The sequence below is a fragment of the Eublepharis macularius genome, chromosome 13, assembly GCF_028583425.1.
Source record: "Eublepharis macularius isolate TG4126 chromosome 13, MPM_Emac_v1.0, whole genome shotgun sequence".
NCBI classification, from domain to species: Eukaryota; Metazoa; Chordata; class Lepidosauria; order Squamata; family Eublepharidae; genus Eublepharis; species Eublepharis macularius.
The window spans coordinates 26,317,550-26,336,517 of NC_072802.1; the positions used below are offsets into that span (position 1 = coordinate 26,317,550).

General features: G+C 40.1%; 1 protein-coding gene across 1 annotated transcript in view; it reads right to left on the reverse strand.

The window, feature by feature from the left end:
* DIAPH2 (diaphanous related formin 2) overlaps nucleotides 1–18,968 on the reverse strand; it is a 444,699-nt gene that overhangs the window by 155,363 nt on the left and 270,368 nt on the right. Inside the window, exon 25 of the mRNA XM_054995941.1 lies at nucleotides 6,403–6,566. Coding sequence (XP_054851916.1) covers nucleotides 6,403–6,566 — 164 coding nt within the window. The remainder of the gene's footprint in view (nucleotides 1–6,402; nucleotides 6,567–18,968) is intronic.

Here is an 18,968-nt window from a genome sequence, read left to right on the forward strand (position 1 = left end):
CAAATTTTTGACACATTTTATTTTTAGCCAAGCGGGCAGCTGCAGCTTAGAGAAGATTGCCTATTTAGCTAACTTTTTGCCAGTTCTGGAAGCCTGTATTTCATTAAAACTAATGTTTAAACTAAGATATTATTGTAGGACCTTTCTTGTTTCTGCAATATACATTTAATTTTTTTTAACTGGAAACAGCAATTAGAGAAGTAAAGCAGACATTTCTCTAAGACCTTAAGTCACCAAATCTTGTTGAAAATAGCAAGTGATAAAAGAATAGTTACTTTTTTTTTCTTCAGAAACTAGCACTATTATTAAATATTGTTTCATGTTTACTTAGAAAATTGACTTCACACCTCCATAAGGGAAAGAACATCTATATTGGTAGTACAGAGACCTGACACTCTACTGGTACTACAACTTGATTTCAAAATAGTTTTGTGTTTGCAGCTGGTCAGAGAAATAGAAAAGGAGTATGTCTGTGACATTTTTACAACAGCCTAGCAAATACACCAATATTTCTGTAGTATAGATAATTTTGACAGTACTTTACTTGCTTTGAAAAATATCTTAAAATCCAGATGTTCGGGCCATGGATAGACAAGACAGATCTTTCTACAAACATAACAGGTCATCTGTTTCTGGTGCTATTTTATTATTTTGGAGAATTTTAACACACACCCTCCAATTTTTTGTTTGTTTGTTTTAGATTTCAGATTTTCCTGAAACCTGAGTATTTCTCAGGTTTGTAGAAACCACCAGATAACTTGTGGCTATAAGAGTTACATTACTCACTCAGTCCCAGCTGCTTCCTACTGTTCAACAACAACACAAGAGAAGGGCACTGTGTAGTAAATGACAGAAAGCAAACAATAGACCTACCGCGGTTGGGTTAGATAACCCACAAAATTAACAAGACACCATACAGCTGTTCAATAACATACATATACAAAAATTTAACACATTTATCATTTAACATATATCACATTTATCTAGAACAGCTAGGTGTTCATGCAATCAATTTACAAGCAGCATATATGCAATACAAATCCACAATCAATACAATGATACAATAACAGACAAGAACATCATTTTCCAAGTGGCAAATGCCACAAATATAAACTGCACAGAAGGACAACCCCGCAAAAAAGTTCAGGCAAATGCAAGTCCAAATGTAACAGAGACCAAGCTCTCCCTTTCCAGGAGCCCAAAGCCGAAAGCTGCGGCTGATAGCTGTGACTCTTCCCCCGCATGCCCATTACCTCCGCTGTGGGCTCATCGCTTCATCAGCTTGCTTTCGGCTTTGGGCTCCTGGAAAGGAATATAGACGAGGGGAGAACTTGGTCTCCGTTACATTTGGACTTGCGTTTGCCTGAACTTTTTGGGGGGGGGGGGGTTGTCCTTCTGTGCAGTTTATATTTGTGGCATTTGACACTTGGAAAATGATGCTCTCATCTGTTATTGTATCATTGTATTGATTGTGGATTTGTATTGCATATATGCTGCTTGTAAATTGATTGCATGAACATCTAGCTGTTCTAGATAAATGTGATATATTTTGTTAAAGTTTTGTATATGTATGTTATTGAACAGCTGTATGGTGTCTTGTTAATCTCCTACTGTTCAACAGAAGCTACCCCATGATAGGTAGCACGGTATATGACTGAGGTCTGAGAGGCCCAGGTTTGAATATCTACACTGCTGTGGAAGCTCTGGGTGACTTTGGGCCAATGACACTCAACCTAACCTGCATCACAGGGTAGTTTTGAGGATAAAATGGAGGAGAGGAAAATGACATAAACTGCTTTGGGTCCCCATTGTGGGAAAAATAGGATATAAATGAAGTAAATAAATAAAAGTGGAGATCTGCAAGGACTTGTGTGGGTCATCTTGTTTTATATTCCCCAACCATGTCCTCTTTCCCTTCCCTGCCCCCCATAGCCTTTCCCTCTTTTCCTGCTTCCTTCTTTCCTTCCCACCCATCTTTTCCTGTCCCCTCGCTCCAACAGTCTTTCCCCTATGACCCAGTCGTGTGGTGCTGGCTGAGCTGGGCTCAGTTGCATGGTGGAGAACCTGCAATACTGGGGAGAGTATTTACTTTCCCCTGTATCCCTTCCTACATTATTTCCTCTTCCCCTCTTCCTGGTAGGCTCTATATGCTCATCTTTCCCTAAGTCCTTTCCTCCTCTAAACCCACTTAACACCTTTTATCTTGCCCCCATTTTGACCTATATTCCATAATTTACTTCATTTATATACTTCCTTTCTCCAGTTTCAGGGCAGCTTACATCAATCTTGTTCTCTATTTTATCCTAGTAATATAAGTTGACCACAAAGGGGGGGGGGGAGTATTCAAATTCATGAAAGATAGGTCCATCAACAGCTATTAGTTATGATGTCTAAATGAAAGTACCATTCTAAAAATAGAAAAAAAATTACATTCTACTTTGACATTGTTTGTTCTACAAGTACTTATTTATTTTAAACAGGCTAATTCCACTCATTTTACCAGTTCTTTCAGTGATTTTCACTTTTGTTGGGATTTATAACTAATGAATCTCAAACCAGTCGTCAGGACTAACAACTAACACCAACCGACTGGCAACAAATCAGTAAACCAAAGTTACAAACTGGTTAATAACTATTAAAAATAGAACTAAAAAAAACCCTGTAATTGAGGGTAAAATTGGAGGAGAAATAGTGTACACAAGTAATGAAAGTTTGATTTGGCCCAGAGACACTTAATTCTCAGTAGAAATGGGCAAATAATTTATTCTATACTTTTCTTCCACTTTAGTTTTTTTATATATATTTTTTTAAAAAAGAAGAAACTCAATCAAATAAAAAAGTTTCACATCATCACTCTCATTGTGTTACTCTTCCAACAGATAAACACTTTAAACAGGTGTTGATTCTTAGTCACTTTTAGATCTGTGAAATAAGTTCTCACTCCTCAAGTCTTATTTTAGCTACAACAGTAATGTATTCTGATATTACCTGCCAGCAATAACACCTTCTAATTTCCTGATATCCAAACTAATACATATAAATACTAAAATTTTGTAGCTCCCCCTCCCTTGATTTATTGTGGGGGAGGTCTTTTACTGTTTCTTCATGCCATTTTTATACATTTTCTAAAAGGCAAGATATAAATGATTGGGGTTACATTATCCCAGAAATTTCACAACCTACAGCAAGGAATAATAAAATATTCAATATCCTGGATTTCATTAAATCTAGTGAAAGGTGAAATATAGTATAATCAGAACTCTGTCCCCTTACAATATGGTTTTTGAGAAACGCAAGGGGAAATTCAGGTTTGGGAGATGTCCAAATGATTCCTACATGTCATATTATATGTCCCTCTAGAAGACCTATGCAGGCACTACTTCTTCTCCATCATGATACACATTCTAAATTTCAAGCATCTTTGAGATTTCACAAGATGGACATGTAGAACATTACTAGAAAATATGTTATCTGGCTCAAATGTCATTGGAAGAAGCAGAAAGGGCCCCCAGATGATAACAAATTAAAAGTGATTTGATGCATATCTAATCTATTGGCTTTTGAATTGCACCTCTTCCACAACATCTGACCTGACTGCATATAGGAATCAATGCAAATAGCATAATGTTACAAAGCTCTACCCAGTTAAAGGGAACTTGGTTTTACTTCAGTTTGTCAAAATGTAAAATGGGTTCGGAACAGAAACCATCTACATACATTTTAACATGCACTTGGAACATTATGGCATGACCCTGGATCATCCCACTCACTTCAAAGGAAAAAATATATATCCATGAGCAAAAAAAGTGGTGCATACGTCCTTCCTCTACTGAATAAACATGTAGTGGGCGTCAAAGTTCCTGCCTCTATAGACAAGATGGCCGGACTTATTAACTCACCTCTTCCTGATTCAAAAATCAAGTTTGATTCTCCCTCTAACCAGTTCCTCAGATTCAGCCTAACAATTCCAATCATTACAAGTAAATTCTGGATATGCTCAACATGGCTACCTAATAAGGTTGCCAGCTCTGAGTTGGGAAATTCCTGGAGATTTGGAGGGGTAGAGCCTTGGGGAGGTGGCGGTTTGGGGAGAGGAGGGACCTCAACTGGGTAAAATGCCATAGAGTCCATCCTCCGAAGTAGCCATTTTCTTCAGGGGAACTGAACCTCTATTGTCTGGCAATCAGATGTAATTCCAGGAGATCACCGGGTCCCACCTGGAGGCTGGCAACCTTACTACCTAAACAAATCCCACCACAATATTCTCTATGGTGAGAGAGAAAATGACTACAGCAACATTCCAAACTCCCTCTGCGTAAGGGAAAATGTTCCAAGGAGATAACCAAAACCAAATGGTACTTGTATATTCTTTTACCCAGAATAAAGGCACATAGATGATGCTCTCAAAGAACTGTTCTCAGAAGGTCTATTCAGTGGGACTTACTCCCACTGGAATATTCTTGGACTGCACTATTAATATACAAAGGATCACATGACCAGTTACAAATGAATATTAGCAATCAGACTTCATCTGATCTGTTGACACATCCCAACTTGCAACACCAAACCAAAGACTCACTTTTCCCAAATGTCGTAAATATGTGAATCATGTAGCTCTGAGTTACTTTAGTAACTTGATTTCAATTTATTTTTTATGTCTTTGTACAAAAATAAAGGCACAGAAAACAAGTATGAGCGACACATCTTTACTGTAAATGTATTAGCAATTTCCTGTTATAGCAGATTTGTATAATATCTTTAAAAGCTGTTCTGTTTTAACTTATTGAAATTAAAAACTTCTATAGTTAAAAATTTGCAATAAAATAATTTGCAGGTAGTAAAGTTACTCTTTCGAGAACTGTTTGCAGCCTTGGCACACAAACTGCTGATAGTTACTCAACAGATTAAGGCTTGCTGCTGGCGATATGGATCGGCACACAACAAACTGCATGGCAAATGGCTGAGCAGTATTGATAATTCTAGGCTATTTGAATACTCCCCGAAGGCAAGCATCATATTCTGGACCATATGTTTCCCCCCCCCCCCATTCCCTGTGATGCAGTTAATTACAACAACCTACAGGCAGCCACTGGGAGAGACATCGGCAAGAACTCAATTGAGAGAGAGAAGGAAGGAAAGAGAGAATGAACCTTTTTGTCATAGATATTTTATACACATGTATCAAGGAGCTATGAAGAAACTGTCACATGTTTTTTTAAAAAGTATCTGTTTCCATGAGCAACAGGAAACCATGAAGCTTTTTGGTGCACGGTTCCTGCATGGTGAACACCTTGCAACATTCAGAGTCTCAGTACCTACTTTATGCACTAGTTAGTCTAGTTAGTGCATACATGAATCACTTTAGAGCTTCATCTTCTATAGTTAGTGTCCTGCATGTAATTGCAAATTCCCTATCGATTTTCGTGAGACGTTTCTTTACAGATTTCCCCCCATCTGCCTTCCTCACAGGGCGAATTGTTTTGTTTCCTCTTCTCCCCTATCATAATTTGATCCAACTTCCTCTTTGTTGAAACATTATAAAGGGTGTCCACTTATATAAATTCTTCTTTAAGTTTTGTCACTAGAAAGACAAAAGCACTGACAACTGCCTAGCCAAGCTGCTTCCTTTCTCCCCCCCCGCCCCCCACTACCTATACTTTCATAACAATTTCCAATTGGACTACATGTATCAAAAAGATACATACTCTTTCTCTATTTTTATCAAAAATCACATGGTACAACCAGGGGTTTTTTTCTGGGAAAAGAGGTGGTGGAACTCAGTGGGTAGCCCTCGGAGAAAACGGTCACATGGCTGGTGGCCCCGCCCCCTGATCTCCAGACAGAGGGGAGTTGAGATTGCCCTCCGCGCCACTTGTGACCATTTTCAAGAGGTTCCAGAACTCCATTCCACCGCATTCCTGCTGAAAAAAAGCCCTGGATACAACACAAACCATGATAAACCCCCCTCCACAATAATACATAATGTCTTGTACACATTTCACACAGGCAGATATACATAGATATTACAACCACATTAACAAAAAACACCCATGGGCATGCATGCCTTACCCTGTAAAAATGAACCCCCCCCCCCCCCACACACACATATCAAATAGAATAAATGTGTAAAGTGTTTCTTAATGAAATCAATTGACATAAATGCAGATTAATTAAACACAAGATTATAATATAATGGGTTATTAAAAATATCATCAATGGTTCATATCGGCTGATAATGCTTAGTGACCTGTGTCCATTAGCGGTCAATATTATGTGCTATAAAATACATATGAGAAAGTGAACTAATAATGCAGATGAATTATTATTCAAGTCAATAAAATTATATATATTATATAATTTTAATTTAAAACACTTGAAGGGGAAGGGTTCCTCTCTACTCACCAAGAACAGTGTTCTGAATGTGCTCAGATCTCCAAAGAATTCCTCAATAGACAAAGACTTGGGATCAAAACAGAAATAGTCGCCCAAATTGTCATATAATTTAACCATGTTGTTATGCATGTTAGACAATTTTTCGTATTGTTCTCTGGCACTCTTCGCGAAGCTGTAGTCTTAAAGTTAAGGAAGTTTGAATAAAAGAAGTAGCCAAGCAGCATACAATAAAGTAAGAGAAAGATCCAGGTCCAACAGTACTTTAAAGACCAACTAGATTCCCAGGATATCCGCTTTGACTCTCAAAAGCTCATGCCTTGGAAATCTAGTTGGTCTCTAAGGTGCTACTGAACCTGGCTCTTGCTTTTTGATTGCAGAGGAACACAGATACCCACTTGAAACAACAAAATTGGTCTGTCACTGCAATGCGGTTCTCTACCACTCACCTACAGTCTTTGTTTATTGACTTGATACAGTAAACATGCTTCATCAATTCTAGAATACTTCTGGCCTAATAAATAGTGCAATCCTGAACAGGGTTACACCCTTTTCCAGTGAAGTCACTTGGCTTGGAAAGGTGTAACTCTGCTGAGGATTGCACTGCAACGTGCACATATCATGAACTTTTGAAGATGGATTATGCCTTATGTCCATGCCACAACATTTTGTTCTCCACAGAACTGTTGATAGTTGTTATAAAGCACCCCAGTCTTGTGTTCCTTAGGGCTGATCTTGACTGAAGTGAGAAAGACTAGAACACTGGTCCTTAGAATACAGTCCAAATGGCCATCTCTGAATAAGGAAACCTCCACCTATAACGAAACAGACTAGCATTAATATATAGATCAACCATTATGAAAACGCATTTTTAAGAGATCAGCGACAAGTTTTTAGATGGGAAGTTGTGTTTGTTACAGCAAAAACAAGAGTTTTGTGGCACCTTAAACATAGATCTGCTGTATATGAAATTCTATGTTACAATAAATCTGTTCACTGCCACCTAAATGTTTCTGTTGAGGACTGGCTTGTCCAGGGGTTCCCCATCAGGGAGTCTGTCCTCACAACTGGGCTGTGAAGCAGCCAGCCACTCCTGACAGACCCCAATTCCCACCAATAGGGATATGTTAGACTTTTCCCAAACTCTATCCTGCCACTAACAACCTATTTGCAGCTCCACCTTGAAACAATTACAACAACCCCTGCACGCAGTACAAGAGAGGTGAAAAACACCTCTCTCCAATAGCCAATAAGGGGAAATGGGAACCAGCAACCAGCAAAACCTACACTGCTACAGGGCAGGTGGGTGGGCCGAGCTTGAGGCAACCACTGATGGGCCAGGGGGCAGAGCCACCTTTTAAGGCATTCACCTCTGCCCCACTTCCTGAGTGCTCAGATGGTCGGAGGCATGCCCTGCCACTTTCCCCTTCTGGGGTGGCAAATGCAGCGCCCCGCCCTAGCAGCCTTATCTGCGGGCTGGGAAGGGCTGGATTATCATCAACACGTAGATGGGACTGCAAATTCTATAATGATCTTTATGATAATCAGTGGTTCTCTGCTTGGTTTCTCTAACTATGCCGTGATTGAAATACCTTGATAAAGTTAGCAAGGTTTGTACTTAAAATTGTTTAGAACAAGCATTAACAAAAAGTTACTATTTTTTTTTCAGGATTTAGGAAATTGATTCTAAAACCACCAAAGAATAATTTCTATCAGCAATCAGGCTGGAGCTATTTATAGATAACATTTGGAATATTATCTACATCTGAAGGGCCTGCTTTGTTATCCCAGCGGAGCTTTTTGGGTTCAGTTTAAGCAGGACATTGAACATGATATGCCACAAATCCCAGACTTGTTGCCCATTCTGACCAAAGTGACCTGACTTGTATGTGATAAGCAAAGGTCTTAACTGACATCAGAATTAGACTTGTCAGAAGTACTGTATTACCACAGCAATTTCAGAGCACAATCTGACTACTCACAAGTAAATCCGACTGATTAAGATGGCACTTAGTATTATAGCCTGGGGTCACTTCCAGCTTTACGTTTCTCTACTGAAGCTAGGAAATCAGGTGCAGGGAGAAAAAAGAGGCTGCATAAAACTGCAGATAAGCATTTTTGTAACATCCTAATGGCGCCATTCATGCCTTCTCTGATGTTGCCATGATGAATTTTAGAGAGGTTTTTCCTACACATTTTGTTTTCAGAATGCAAGTAATGAAATATAAAAGGTGAATACAATGAAATTTGTAATGACATGTTATTAAAAAGGGCTGAATCCTATGTATTAAATCAGAATGGAAGTGTTGAATTTCCAAAGAAGCTACTAGCAAAACCAGCAATGGGGGCAGAGGCAAACCGTGACTGTTGTTTCAACACATGCTATTCTTCCAGTACTGTGTTAGTTCAATAATTACCATGCTTTCACCATAATGACAAAATTAAGTAAGAAACACCTAACGTTGCCCACAAGTGCCACTGTTCTATTACCGTAAGTGCACTGTACCTTTCTATTAGTAAGTGGAGAGGACTGGAAATCAACCCGAGATCTACTTGACCTTCATAACAGTTTAGTTACAAATTGCATAATTGTGACTTGAAGTGGAAGGAAGCAATTTTGTACAGAAATTAAACTTCAAGAACAATGTGAATGCAAATAAAGGTTATTTTATTAAGGGAATAATTAAGTCATTCCTTTCCCATTCTTTTGCTCCAAATTTAATAAAAGCTTCATTTAATTAAAAGGAAGTAAAAGTGACACAAAATGTAACTTAAGTTCCATAACTGATATTATAGCGTGTTGGACGTGCTCAAGGCAAAAGTCATTCAGTTGGTGTTCAGTGCACACAACCACCACTCTCTTTTCAACTTCAGCAAGATATGCTCCTGAGCACTGCTATATGACTCCACATTTCTGGAAAAGAAACTAAAGGCTTATGACTATGATGTCAAACCATCAGGTACATTTTTCTATGTATCTGACACACATATATTATATAAACACACACGTTCTCACTTACTCTGTAAAAAAAAAGCTGTTGTTATATCACTAAATTTAAATCTTCTTTTAAAAAAAATCATATACTGTGAACAAAAAATAATAGATTTTACAGATTTCGCTAGGTTTAATTTTACTTTTCAGCTGCATTAACTACTGTCTGAATGAATGTGTTGACCGTCTTAAAATCAATGCCTGGGTGAAAAAAAGGAGGGGGCAATTTTTAAGATGTCTGTAAATGTTTGATATCCCCATGTGTACGGGTGCAATCGTTTAAAAATTTCTACACTAGGGGAAGGTATTTATATATATGGAACCAGAGTGATATTGTTTTAATTATATAGTTTTAATTCTTTGAATTTTATTAAAATATTATGGTACTTTTGGGGTGGGGGGCATTGGTCTTGGCATTTGTATGAAAAAGTGAGTCCCCCCCTTCAACTTTTTTAGTTACCCAATTCCTTTCTAATTGAAATCTTCTCTCCCTTTCTTTTTTCTTTGGTCAAAGAAAAAAAAAATAGACCAGAGAAACAAGCATCTATAAAAGCATTTTGCTTTTATAAAAGGAATCAATAAACTGAGACTGTTTTTGTTTTTCAAACATTGAATCTGGGCACATTGTATACGGCAAAGTTTGTTTGAAACAGGGGAGTTTCTAATGCAGTTGGTAATATAGCGTGCTTGTGTCTCAGCAGTACAATGTTAAAAATTCATGGGGCTAGCGTAAGCCCTTCATATGAGTCTACATTGCATGTGCATCTTGTCTTTTCCTCTACAGATATAGAAATTCATTTACGGCATATAACGATGCTGTCTCTTAACTGCTAGGACCGAAGCAAAAGAGCCTTCCATTATCTGTCACCTGTCAGGGAACTTTCACTTCCAAATGCCACATGCTTCCTGCATTAGCGTTTTCCCTGTGGAGATACTGCAAGGGGAATCTTGCTTGCTCACCTTATTCATCAGTCCTGCTTCTATCTTAAAACTGGTGCCTCCTTATCTTGTTAAAGAACCAACAAGCAAGCGTGCAAGTGAGTAAAATGATCAAAAAAGGGAAGTTCTGAAAAAAAAATGTGATAGGCAAATTAAATCTACAAGAACAAGCTATCCAACCCACCTTTCAAAATAGGAGAAGATACTTGGCAGCATCAATATTCATATAACATTGATTGCCAGGCTGGTTTAGAATAATTAGACATCAAACAGATTGTTCACAAACACACACATCCACAATATTATTACTGTACTACTCTAAATCCACCATCCATTAATTTTAATGAGGTTGGACTGAAAGTTTAATTTGTAAAGGAACACTATTGTTTGCCGTCTCTAACAACATGGGGACAACCTTACAGGTTTATTTCCTGCACAGATTATCAAGATAATACACATTGAAGCAGTTTGAGTGCTGGACAAATGCTTCAAAAAGTTGCCATTATATAACATTTAATATGGTTGTAAGTGAGCCAGCAAATTTTGCTGATTAATGTCTTCCCTGCCAAAGACCAAAAAAGAAGAAGAAGAAGAAGAAGAAGAAGAAGAAGAAGAAGAAGAAGAAGAAGAAGAAGAAGAAGAAGAAGAAGAAGATGGATGTTCTCTCCCCTAAGAGAGCAATGAACAAAGCCACAGGAAGAACTGCTCAGTATTCAGCCTGCATCATCTCTATGACTTGATCAGAAAATAGTCCAATTACATCTTTCTACTTGCAGCCATTTGCATCATTCAAGCCAGCAAAAAGGTACCCCCAGTCTAAGACCAATGAAATCAGTGAGCCTAGACTAGAATAACTCTACATAGACTTGTAACTTTGACCCCTCCAACAGTGATGATATTCTAAAGCTGGTGAATCAAAAAGCCACTTAACCAGTACAATATACTTGCATTTGCTGAAGAATGACACGATTAGATGAGATTGCAAGAAGACATAAGGTCATGGGAGGACCAAGTCAGGCTATTAATATTACCTCCAACCCCCAAGCTTGCCATTTGCACCTCATCCACCTGCCTGTCATTTCACCACTCCTGTAGCACTCATGCAACTACATAAGAATAAATCACTGAAGAATGAAGAAGAGTGAAACAGGGAGACAACGGTAATCAAGAATCCAGTAGTGGGTGAGGGATGACTGACTGCCACAAAAAAAAAGGAGGGGGGGATCAGGAATTAATAACAGCGGTAGGGTTGAAGTTTCGTTTTATGTTGTAAGAAAACCAAGTTTACAAAATAGGTATGCAGTGAGATGCGGCATTTTTCTATCAAGTCAGTATGGTTTCTATGACATGAGGTACTTTTTATCAGCTTAGAACAGACTAACAAACCAGCTGCTGCTTTTTGTGGTTAGAGGCAGAGCTCTCCTAATATCCAGGGTAGATTACTAGATTATGTTGTATGCAGAGCTGCCTTTCAGGATGGTTATGGAATTTCAGCGGGTTCAGAATACAGCAGCCAGGCTGTTCACTGGGTAAACATGCTTGCTAGGGGAAAAAAATGTCTTGTTTGAACTCCCCCAATTACACTTGAAGGCAAGCTCCTGATTAGATCTCCAGATCTCTCCTGGGAAAGTATGCCTCTGAGCAGATCAACTACTTGCTGCCACCAACCTAGTGTGGGGATGTTAGGGCTCAGGTTAACCACTCTTCTAGTGCCTCCTTGCAGAAGGGGAGTGCGGACTAGACACACAACCAAGTTTGAGACAAATCTAACAAACAAAAACAATCAAAGAAGGACAAAGAGGATTTTATAAGCTTCTACAAGCTCCTGCCCCCTTTTCTAAGGGCTGGTTAGAGTTTCCCTCCAGAATAGTCCAAATGCAAAAGAAGTTGTCTTGATGACACAGGAAGGTTACAGGGACCACACCCCCTGTCAAAACAAGGAAAATCATAATGAACCCATGACCTCTAAGGCCCATGGTTCATGCCAGAAGAGCTGAAGAGCGTTCACTGGAGAACTTTCAAGTTACCTTTGGAGATCATAACGGGTGTAAAAAATACTATAACCACTTCAGGAAACCAGTGGAAGTCATCCTGATTCTATATTAAGTTGTAAAAGAGAAGGCAAACAATCGATATTCTACAAAGACTGTGTACAATGAAGGTATGAATGGAATACAGGGGAGGTAAGGAAGTATATCATCCTAGCGGGCAGCCTAACATTGTCAGCACAGAACATAAAGGAGAAGAAACTAACCTGATGGAATAAATTGGCACCAGCACTGAAATGAAGAGGGAAGTGACAAACGAACAGCTTCCAGAGAACAGCCAACATAACTAATTAAAAGAGGAGATGTGAAAGAATTCTGAACTTTCATCCTCCGCTTTAGATACTCCATGATGTCCTATGGAAGCTGCTGGTTTTGATGGTTTCTCAGTGTGCACTGATCCCAATATGAATTAAACACATTTTTGGAACAGTTGTAGGATAACATGGTGCTATTATTAAACAGGGAAAGCATAACTCTACAATATACATCTCCAAAGGCTGTCTCCGGGCTTTGTGTAAACTATCCATTTAAATCCACAGAAGCCCTGCAAATTTCCAGCAGTTGGCTTTTGTAGCTGGAGGGAACAATGAGGGAAGAAGACAACTCAATGAAAAGAGCAGCTGGACACCATAATTTCTTTAACTTGGGACAGCACATATAAGGAAATACTTCCATATAGTAATTCTGCTATTGCAGCAGATCTGAAAAGACGCCTTTCACAGACAACTAACTGCTATGTTTTGCTAATTTCCTTCATCTTCACCCTAGGTTTGACAGTAAAGAATGCTGAACAAGTGAATGGCTATTAACCATTGCCTATGGTGGAGGAAAATGCAGACCTCCAGACTTAACTGGGGCACGGGGAGTCAGTTACAGGCCGCTTCGGAGGAGAGCAGGATGCTGGGCGGCCCGTAAATTAGAGGGCTGTGCAAGCTTCCAGCGGCCTTGGTGGGGGCAGAGCTCGCACAGACCAGATTCAAACGCCAGGGCCAGCCAAGCTGGCTGGCCCAGGCAGGAAGGGGTGCAAAGAGGGCCTGGGAAACATGCTTTCCACGCAGGTCCACCACCCCTTCTTGAAGAGGGAGGTGGCCCCCATCCCTCGACACATGGCTCATGACCGGCATCCCACCCAACCCTCTCTTTCGTCACAACTTTGGAGTGGGCAGGTGGTATGGACATTGGACACTGATCCGTTTGGTGGGAAACAGGGCCTATGAGCTCAGTTTCCTTGTTATGGGGATCTCCTTAGGGGGCCTAGAGAGTGGGGCATGCCAGGTGCATGCCCAACTCGGGGGCTGTCAGATCTGCCTCACTCCCAGGTGGCAAAGGATCCACACAGGAGTGCACGCTCACATGCTATCCCGCTAATTGTCATCCCATCGTTTCCGAATGGCTATTAACTACTGCCTGTGGTGGAGGAGAGTTGATATTTTTTGGACAGCAGCTTTCCCATGAAAGAAGACCCCCAAATAGTTGCAACTATAAATAGCAAATGATCCATTTGCTATTTATAATAACAAAAATATTGAAATGAAGTTACTGAGGAAAAGAACAATAGGGTTCCCACCCCTTTAACATGGCAGGTTGCTATAATAACAAATGAAAAGTTAAGAAAAGACCAGGCCTTTTTTTCTGGGAAAAGAGGTGGTGGATCTCTCTAGTATCACATGTGCGTGCAAAAAGCGCACCCACTGCTGGAAACATGATGACATCACTTTCAGGAAGTGACCTCACTTCCCAGAAGTGACACACACACACACCTGCTTCCCAGAAGCAAAGTCATCATGCAGGATGCAGCCACCCCCCGGTGAGCTTCCTTGATTCGGGCCTGTTCGCCTCCCCACCCCTTACCTGGCAGCAATGTTCCATCTAAGTGGTGCAGTGTTGTGAGCACTCTTGGATGTTCATGGCCCAGTGCTGACAGTCTGGTCTTCTAAAGACTTTCACCACTTTCCCTATATCATTTAACTGAGTTTCTCAGTTTTCTTTGCAATCATAAGGTTAAAGAAAAACATGCTGAGGTCATACTAATGAGAGTAAGTATGAGAGCAAGTGAATGCTAACGATCTCACTAACCCAAGATACTTCCATTTCAAAATTTCATGCTACCAGACACAAGCGTATTCTGCACAGCCAAATTACATTGATTCTGTGTTAAAACTGTTTCCCTTACTCTTCCAAGTTCTACAATATAAAAGGTTGCATCTGCTGCAGAACCAGTTCTTCCAGGGTTTTTTTGTAGGTTCTTTTCCTGCGCACATACCCCCAATGCGGAAAAGCTCACAATGGGATATTGACGAATACCACCAAATTACTGCTGTATACTGCACATGTCTCTTCATAGGGTAGAATATATGCATGCCAACTGTGTTCTGCTATGAAGTGTACACAGCAGAGTTTAGGACAAAGGAGAAAGGGCAACATCATCAACCTCAGACATTTTACAGGAGTTTGTCTTGCAAGGAGAGTGCAGGGCAGTTGAGTATAACCATTTCTAGGTTTCTTTGAGGATCTCTAAAGCAAAATTTCAGGTATCCTACTGTCCCCAAAGGAAAGGCCATTAGGGGTGTGTCAAACAGAAAAAAAAGAACTAAAAATACACCTGGAAATTGCTGTTGCGTTTGGTTAAAGCAACTTCAAGAACACTGACTCCAAAACACAAAAACGGGAAAGACCGAAAAGTTTGTGTCTTTTATTTTGGTTTGAATCTCACAGCAGCAGCACTAGGCTCACAAGGCAGCATCCTGTTTTCCTTAATGGCACCAATCAGATCCCAAGGGGAGAGATCCTTTACTCTGTTGGCGGGAAGGAGGAATGGGCACAAAGCACATGAGTGTATATTTCTCCCCTCCCTCCATCGCTACTCAGGAAATGGCACTTTCGCCCTGCCAATCAGGTCCTCGCAAGGGAAGACCCTTCCCCTCCCTGCCCATGAGCTTTGGGAACATTTAGAAGGGAAAACGTCAAATGAAAACTTCAATCATAGTTTGAAATTTGAAAGACACTTCCCTGGGAGTAAGCATTATTGAATAACATGGGACTTACATGTAAGTAGTCCTGCTGGGGTGCATTTTGGTTTGGTTTGCAGAATTACCCAGGCACTGTTCTGTCTCTCCCACCCACATCAGCACTTGGAAGGACACTGTGAGGAAAAGTGCTGCGGGGGGAGGGGGGAATGATGATTTGTTCAATCAATCAAACATGATAAAAGCCCTGGAAGATTTCAATCGTAGGCTGCAATTCTAGAGACACTTCCCTGGGAATAAGCACAAGAAAAATGTTACCAAGGACTAATTTATTTGCACTATAGTGAAAAAGGGGGAAACAAAGCAGGATTGTTTTTAATGCTGCTGCCTCTGCCCTGCTTTCCCTTAGCCAGCAGATGTGTGCACCAAAAAAAATAATAATAATCAGTAACTCCACATTTGGTACACTGGAGTCTCAAAAAAAACCCCAGTATTCTGAGAATACTGAACCAGTTCTCTAATTTGGTTTGGTTATATCACAGAAATTCTGTTTTATTCGGTTATTATTTCCTATGGGGAAATCAATCTGGGGGCTATCCAGGGAGCTGGGGAGGGGAGGGTTTTTTTGAAGCAAACTTCACCACATTTTCAGGGAACCTACTCCTGTCATCTAAAGACCCCCAAGTTTCATGAAGATTGGACCATGGGGGGCGATTCTGTTGTTCCCCAAGTAAGGTATCCCCAGCCACTCTCCATTATTCCCCATGGGAAAAACTATCTGGAGGCTGTCCAGGGAGCTGAGGGTGGCATTTTTCAAGAAAACACAACCAAATTTGTAGGGGCCTCCTCTTGAACATCCTCTAAAGACCTTCCTTCCAAGTTTCAGAAGATTGTACTCCAGGAGCTAATTCTATGGGTCCCTGAACAAGGTGCTCCCAGGAAATCAATGGTTTCATATGGGTAAAAAAAAGTCAAAGTATATGCCTACTGCAGAAACACACTGGGGTAAGGTGCTATGACCCAGGCAAACTCCCAAATGCAAGCTCATTCCAGAGAAAGAACAACACAACCAAACTGAAGCATGGGAATGCTTGTGGCTGGGTACTGCTTGGTTCTGTGTTCTCCCAATCTTGTCCTTCAGTTTGCTTCTGTTGGACTTTCTCTGGGATAAGCTCAACTTGCATTTGGGTGTGTGCCTTGCTCCAATGTTTTTCTGCAATGGGAGTCAGTTTTGACTTTTTCCCTATAGGAAACAATGGAATGGCTGGGGGCATCTTGTTCAGGGACCCACGGAATTGGCCCCTAGGGTCCAAGCTTCCTGAAACTTGGGAGGGGGTCTTTAGAGGACAGTCAGGAGCACGTCCCCTGCAAATTGGATGGAGTTTGGATGAAAAATAACCCTCTCCCCAAAAAAGACAAGTCAAAATATCAAATCTGATTCGGTATTCTCTAACTGGATCTTGAAAAGCTGAATTTTGCAAAAGCTGCAACATTTTGGTTTTTACTCCAGATTCCAGACCCAAACTGGACACTCCTTTTTGCCAGCCAGTTTCTCGCCATAGTGTGTGACCCACCAACACTCACTTTCTTAAGGGTCCATTGTTGTGCTTGTGTACAGCGGAACTGAGGAAAAAAAAACCTTGGTGGGTCCAAGGGAGGACGGTGTTCTGTGAGATTTTGGTGCTGTTAAGTGCAAAAACAGGTGCTCTAAAGTTATGAGCAAAGTTATTTTGCTTATACTCTGGCTTGATTGACATTACTTATAAGTAAATCCAGCTGTTTCATTGGAACATGCATCCACATTAATGACTTTAGGGCCAAGGTGTTAGTTTGCTTCCAGGGATAAGGAAGGAAGTTAGCTCTCATCTGAGAAGATATTTTCCAGGGTAAAATGTGATTATTTCTTACATTAAAAAGATAAATGCTCTGTGAAAAGGCCTTATGATTTAAACTGGAATATTGCTTTGATCTCAGTCATTCTACTCATTATATATACAAAAAGCAACCTTGGCCCAAGAAATAATTTGAACAACAGGGCAACTGTAGATGAAGCTAACCAAGCAGTATGAAAGTGCTCATAAATTTAAGCACAGACTGACTTTGCAACGAAGAAGATTTTCATTAGCAGGTGAGTTATTACTTTGAAAGAAACTGACATTACTTTAAAGGCATCTATTTGCACATATGGCTCATCAACTAAGTAACACACAACACTCCATACCAAGCAGAAGAAATTACACAGGAATTAAATACTAAGTTCATAGTAAACATTCCTAAAATTAGAACTCAATGTCAAAATAGTGCCACTGTAAACTGGAGAGCTGCCAACAGGTTTAGAGAAACTGAGAGGTACTTTCATTTCGTCTCCAATATGGAGTCATTGCAGAACATATGAAGGGAAGGGGGACAACTGCAATAAATGCCGCACGACTGATCAGGAAAATAATTTGATCCAGTCTGTTGCTCAGCAATTTTGCTATTTATGAACAATGCCAATATAACCTGAGGCCTTTTGTCAAAATAGAAGCTGCCCCCCTTTGAACTTCAAAGGCTTAGAAGATTATGAAGTACTGGAAACTTGCTGCTAAGCCAAACATTACACCACCACCACCACCAATCACTCTGTGGCTCACATTCACGCTTGATGTCCACCCCAAATAGCCATATCTACTCCCATTCTGTTCATGAAGTCTGTACCTCAAGGAAACTTGTTTAGCCACTCATCCAGCAGCAGCTTCAAAGTGGAACCACCTGCCAGCTACAAGCCTCTCTGGGCAAGGGCCTTGAGAACTTTCCTGAAACACAGGACAGGCATCACTTTGGGGAATGGTGCTCAGAAGAACCACAGGTAGCATGTCAAAGAGCCACATCTGGCTCCTAAGCCACTGAACATTATGGAGTTACATTTTCTGCTTAGATGCGGAAATCATTGGACAGAACGAGGTAACAGATTGCATGGGTTTGAAACTGGGGTGTCAGAGGCTTGTGTGTTTATCACATCATTACCCTTTCTGGCTTCCCTGGCCTTGAAGGGAAGTTAGGTTCACACAATTACTAACTCATACATAAGATCAAAGTTCAGTGATACAGGACCAACAATCCAACTCAGACAACAAATTGTCCTCATGCCCGATGACTTCTACATTTAGCAGTAAGAATTTGAAGTATTTGGGATTTTCTAGTTCATGGGCAGTAATAATATTTCAGATGTAGCTCTAGCTAGTTCATAATTAGAGTTATGTGAACAGGCCCATACATAAAATAGCTAGTCTTTGAGAACTTCTGGTTTTATGACAGTCAGATATAATGCAGAACCACAGTAAATGTACAGAAGGGGGAGAAACTAGAGGAAGGAATAACATTATAGATAAACATTACAGACGGCAGCTACAAACCAGTGCTCTCTCTGTAAAACATTCTAAAGTGCAGACAATATTTCATAACAACATTAGCAACAAAGTTACACTGATTTACATCAATCAATTTTCTTTTAAAGTGTTTAAATTGTATTCTGCCACTTTATCAATACTCAGGAACAAAAAGAACCAGTACTTTATCTGGTAAATCCCACTGTACATTTTTTTCCAAATTGATGTGACTTCAAAACACAATTACAAATGAATAACTATTTTA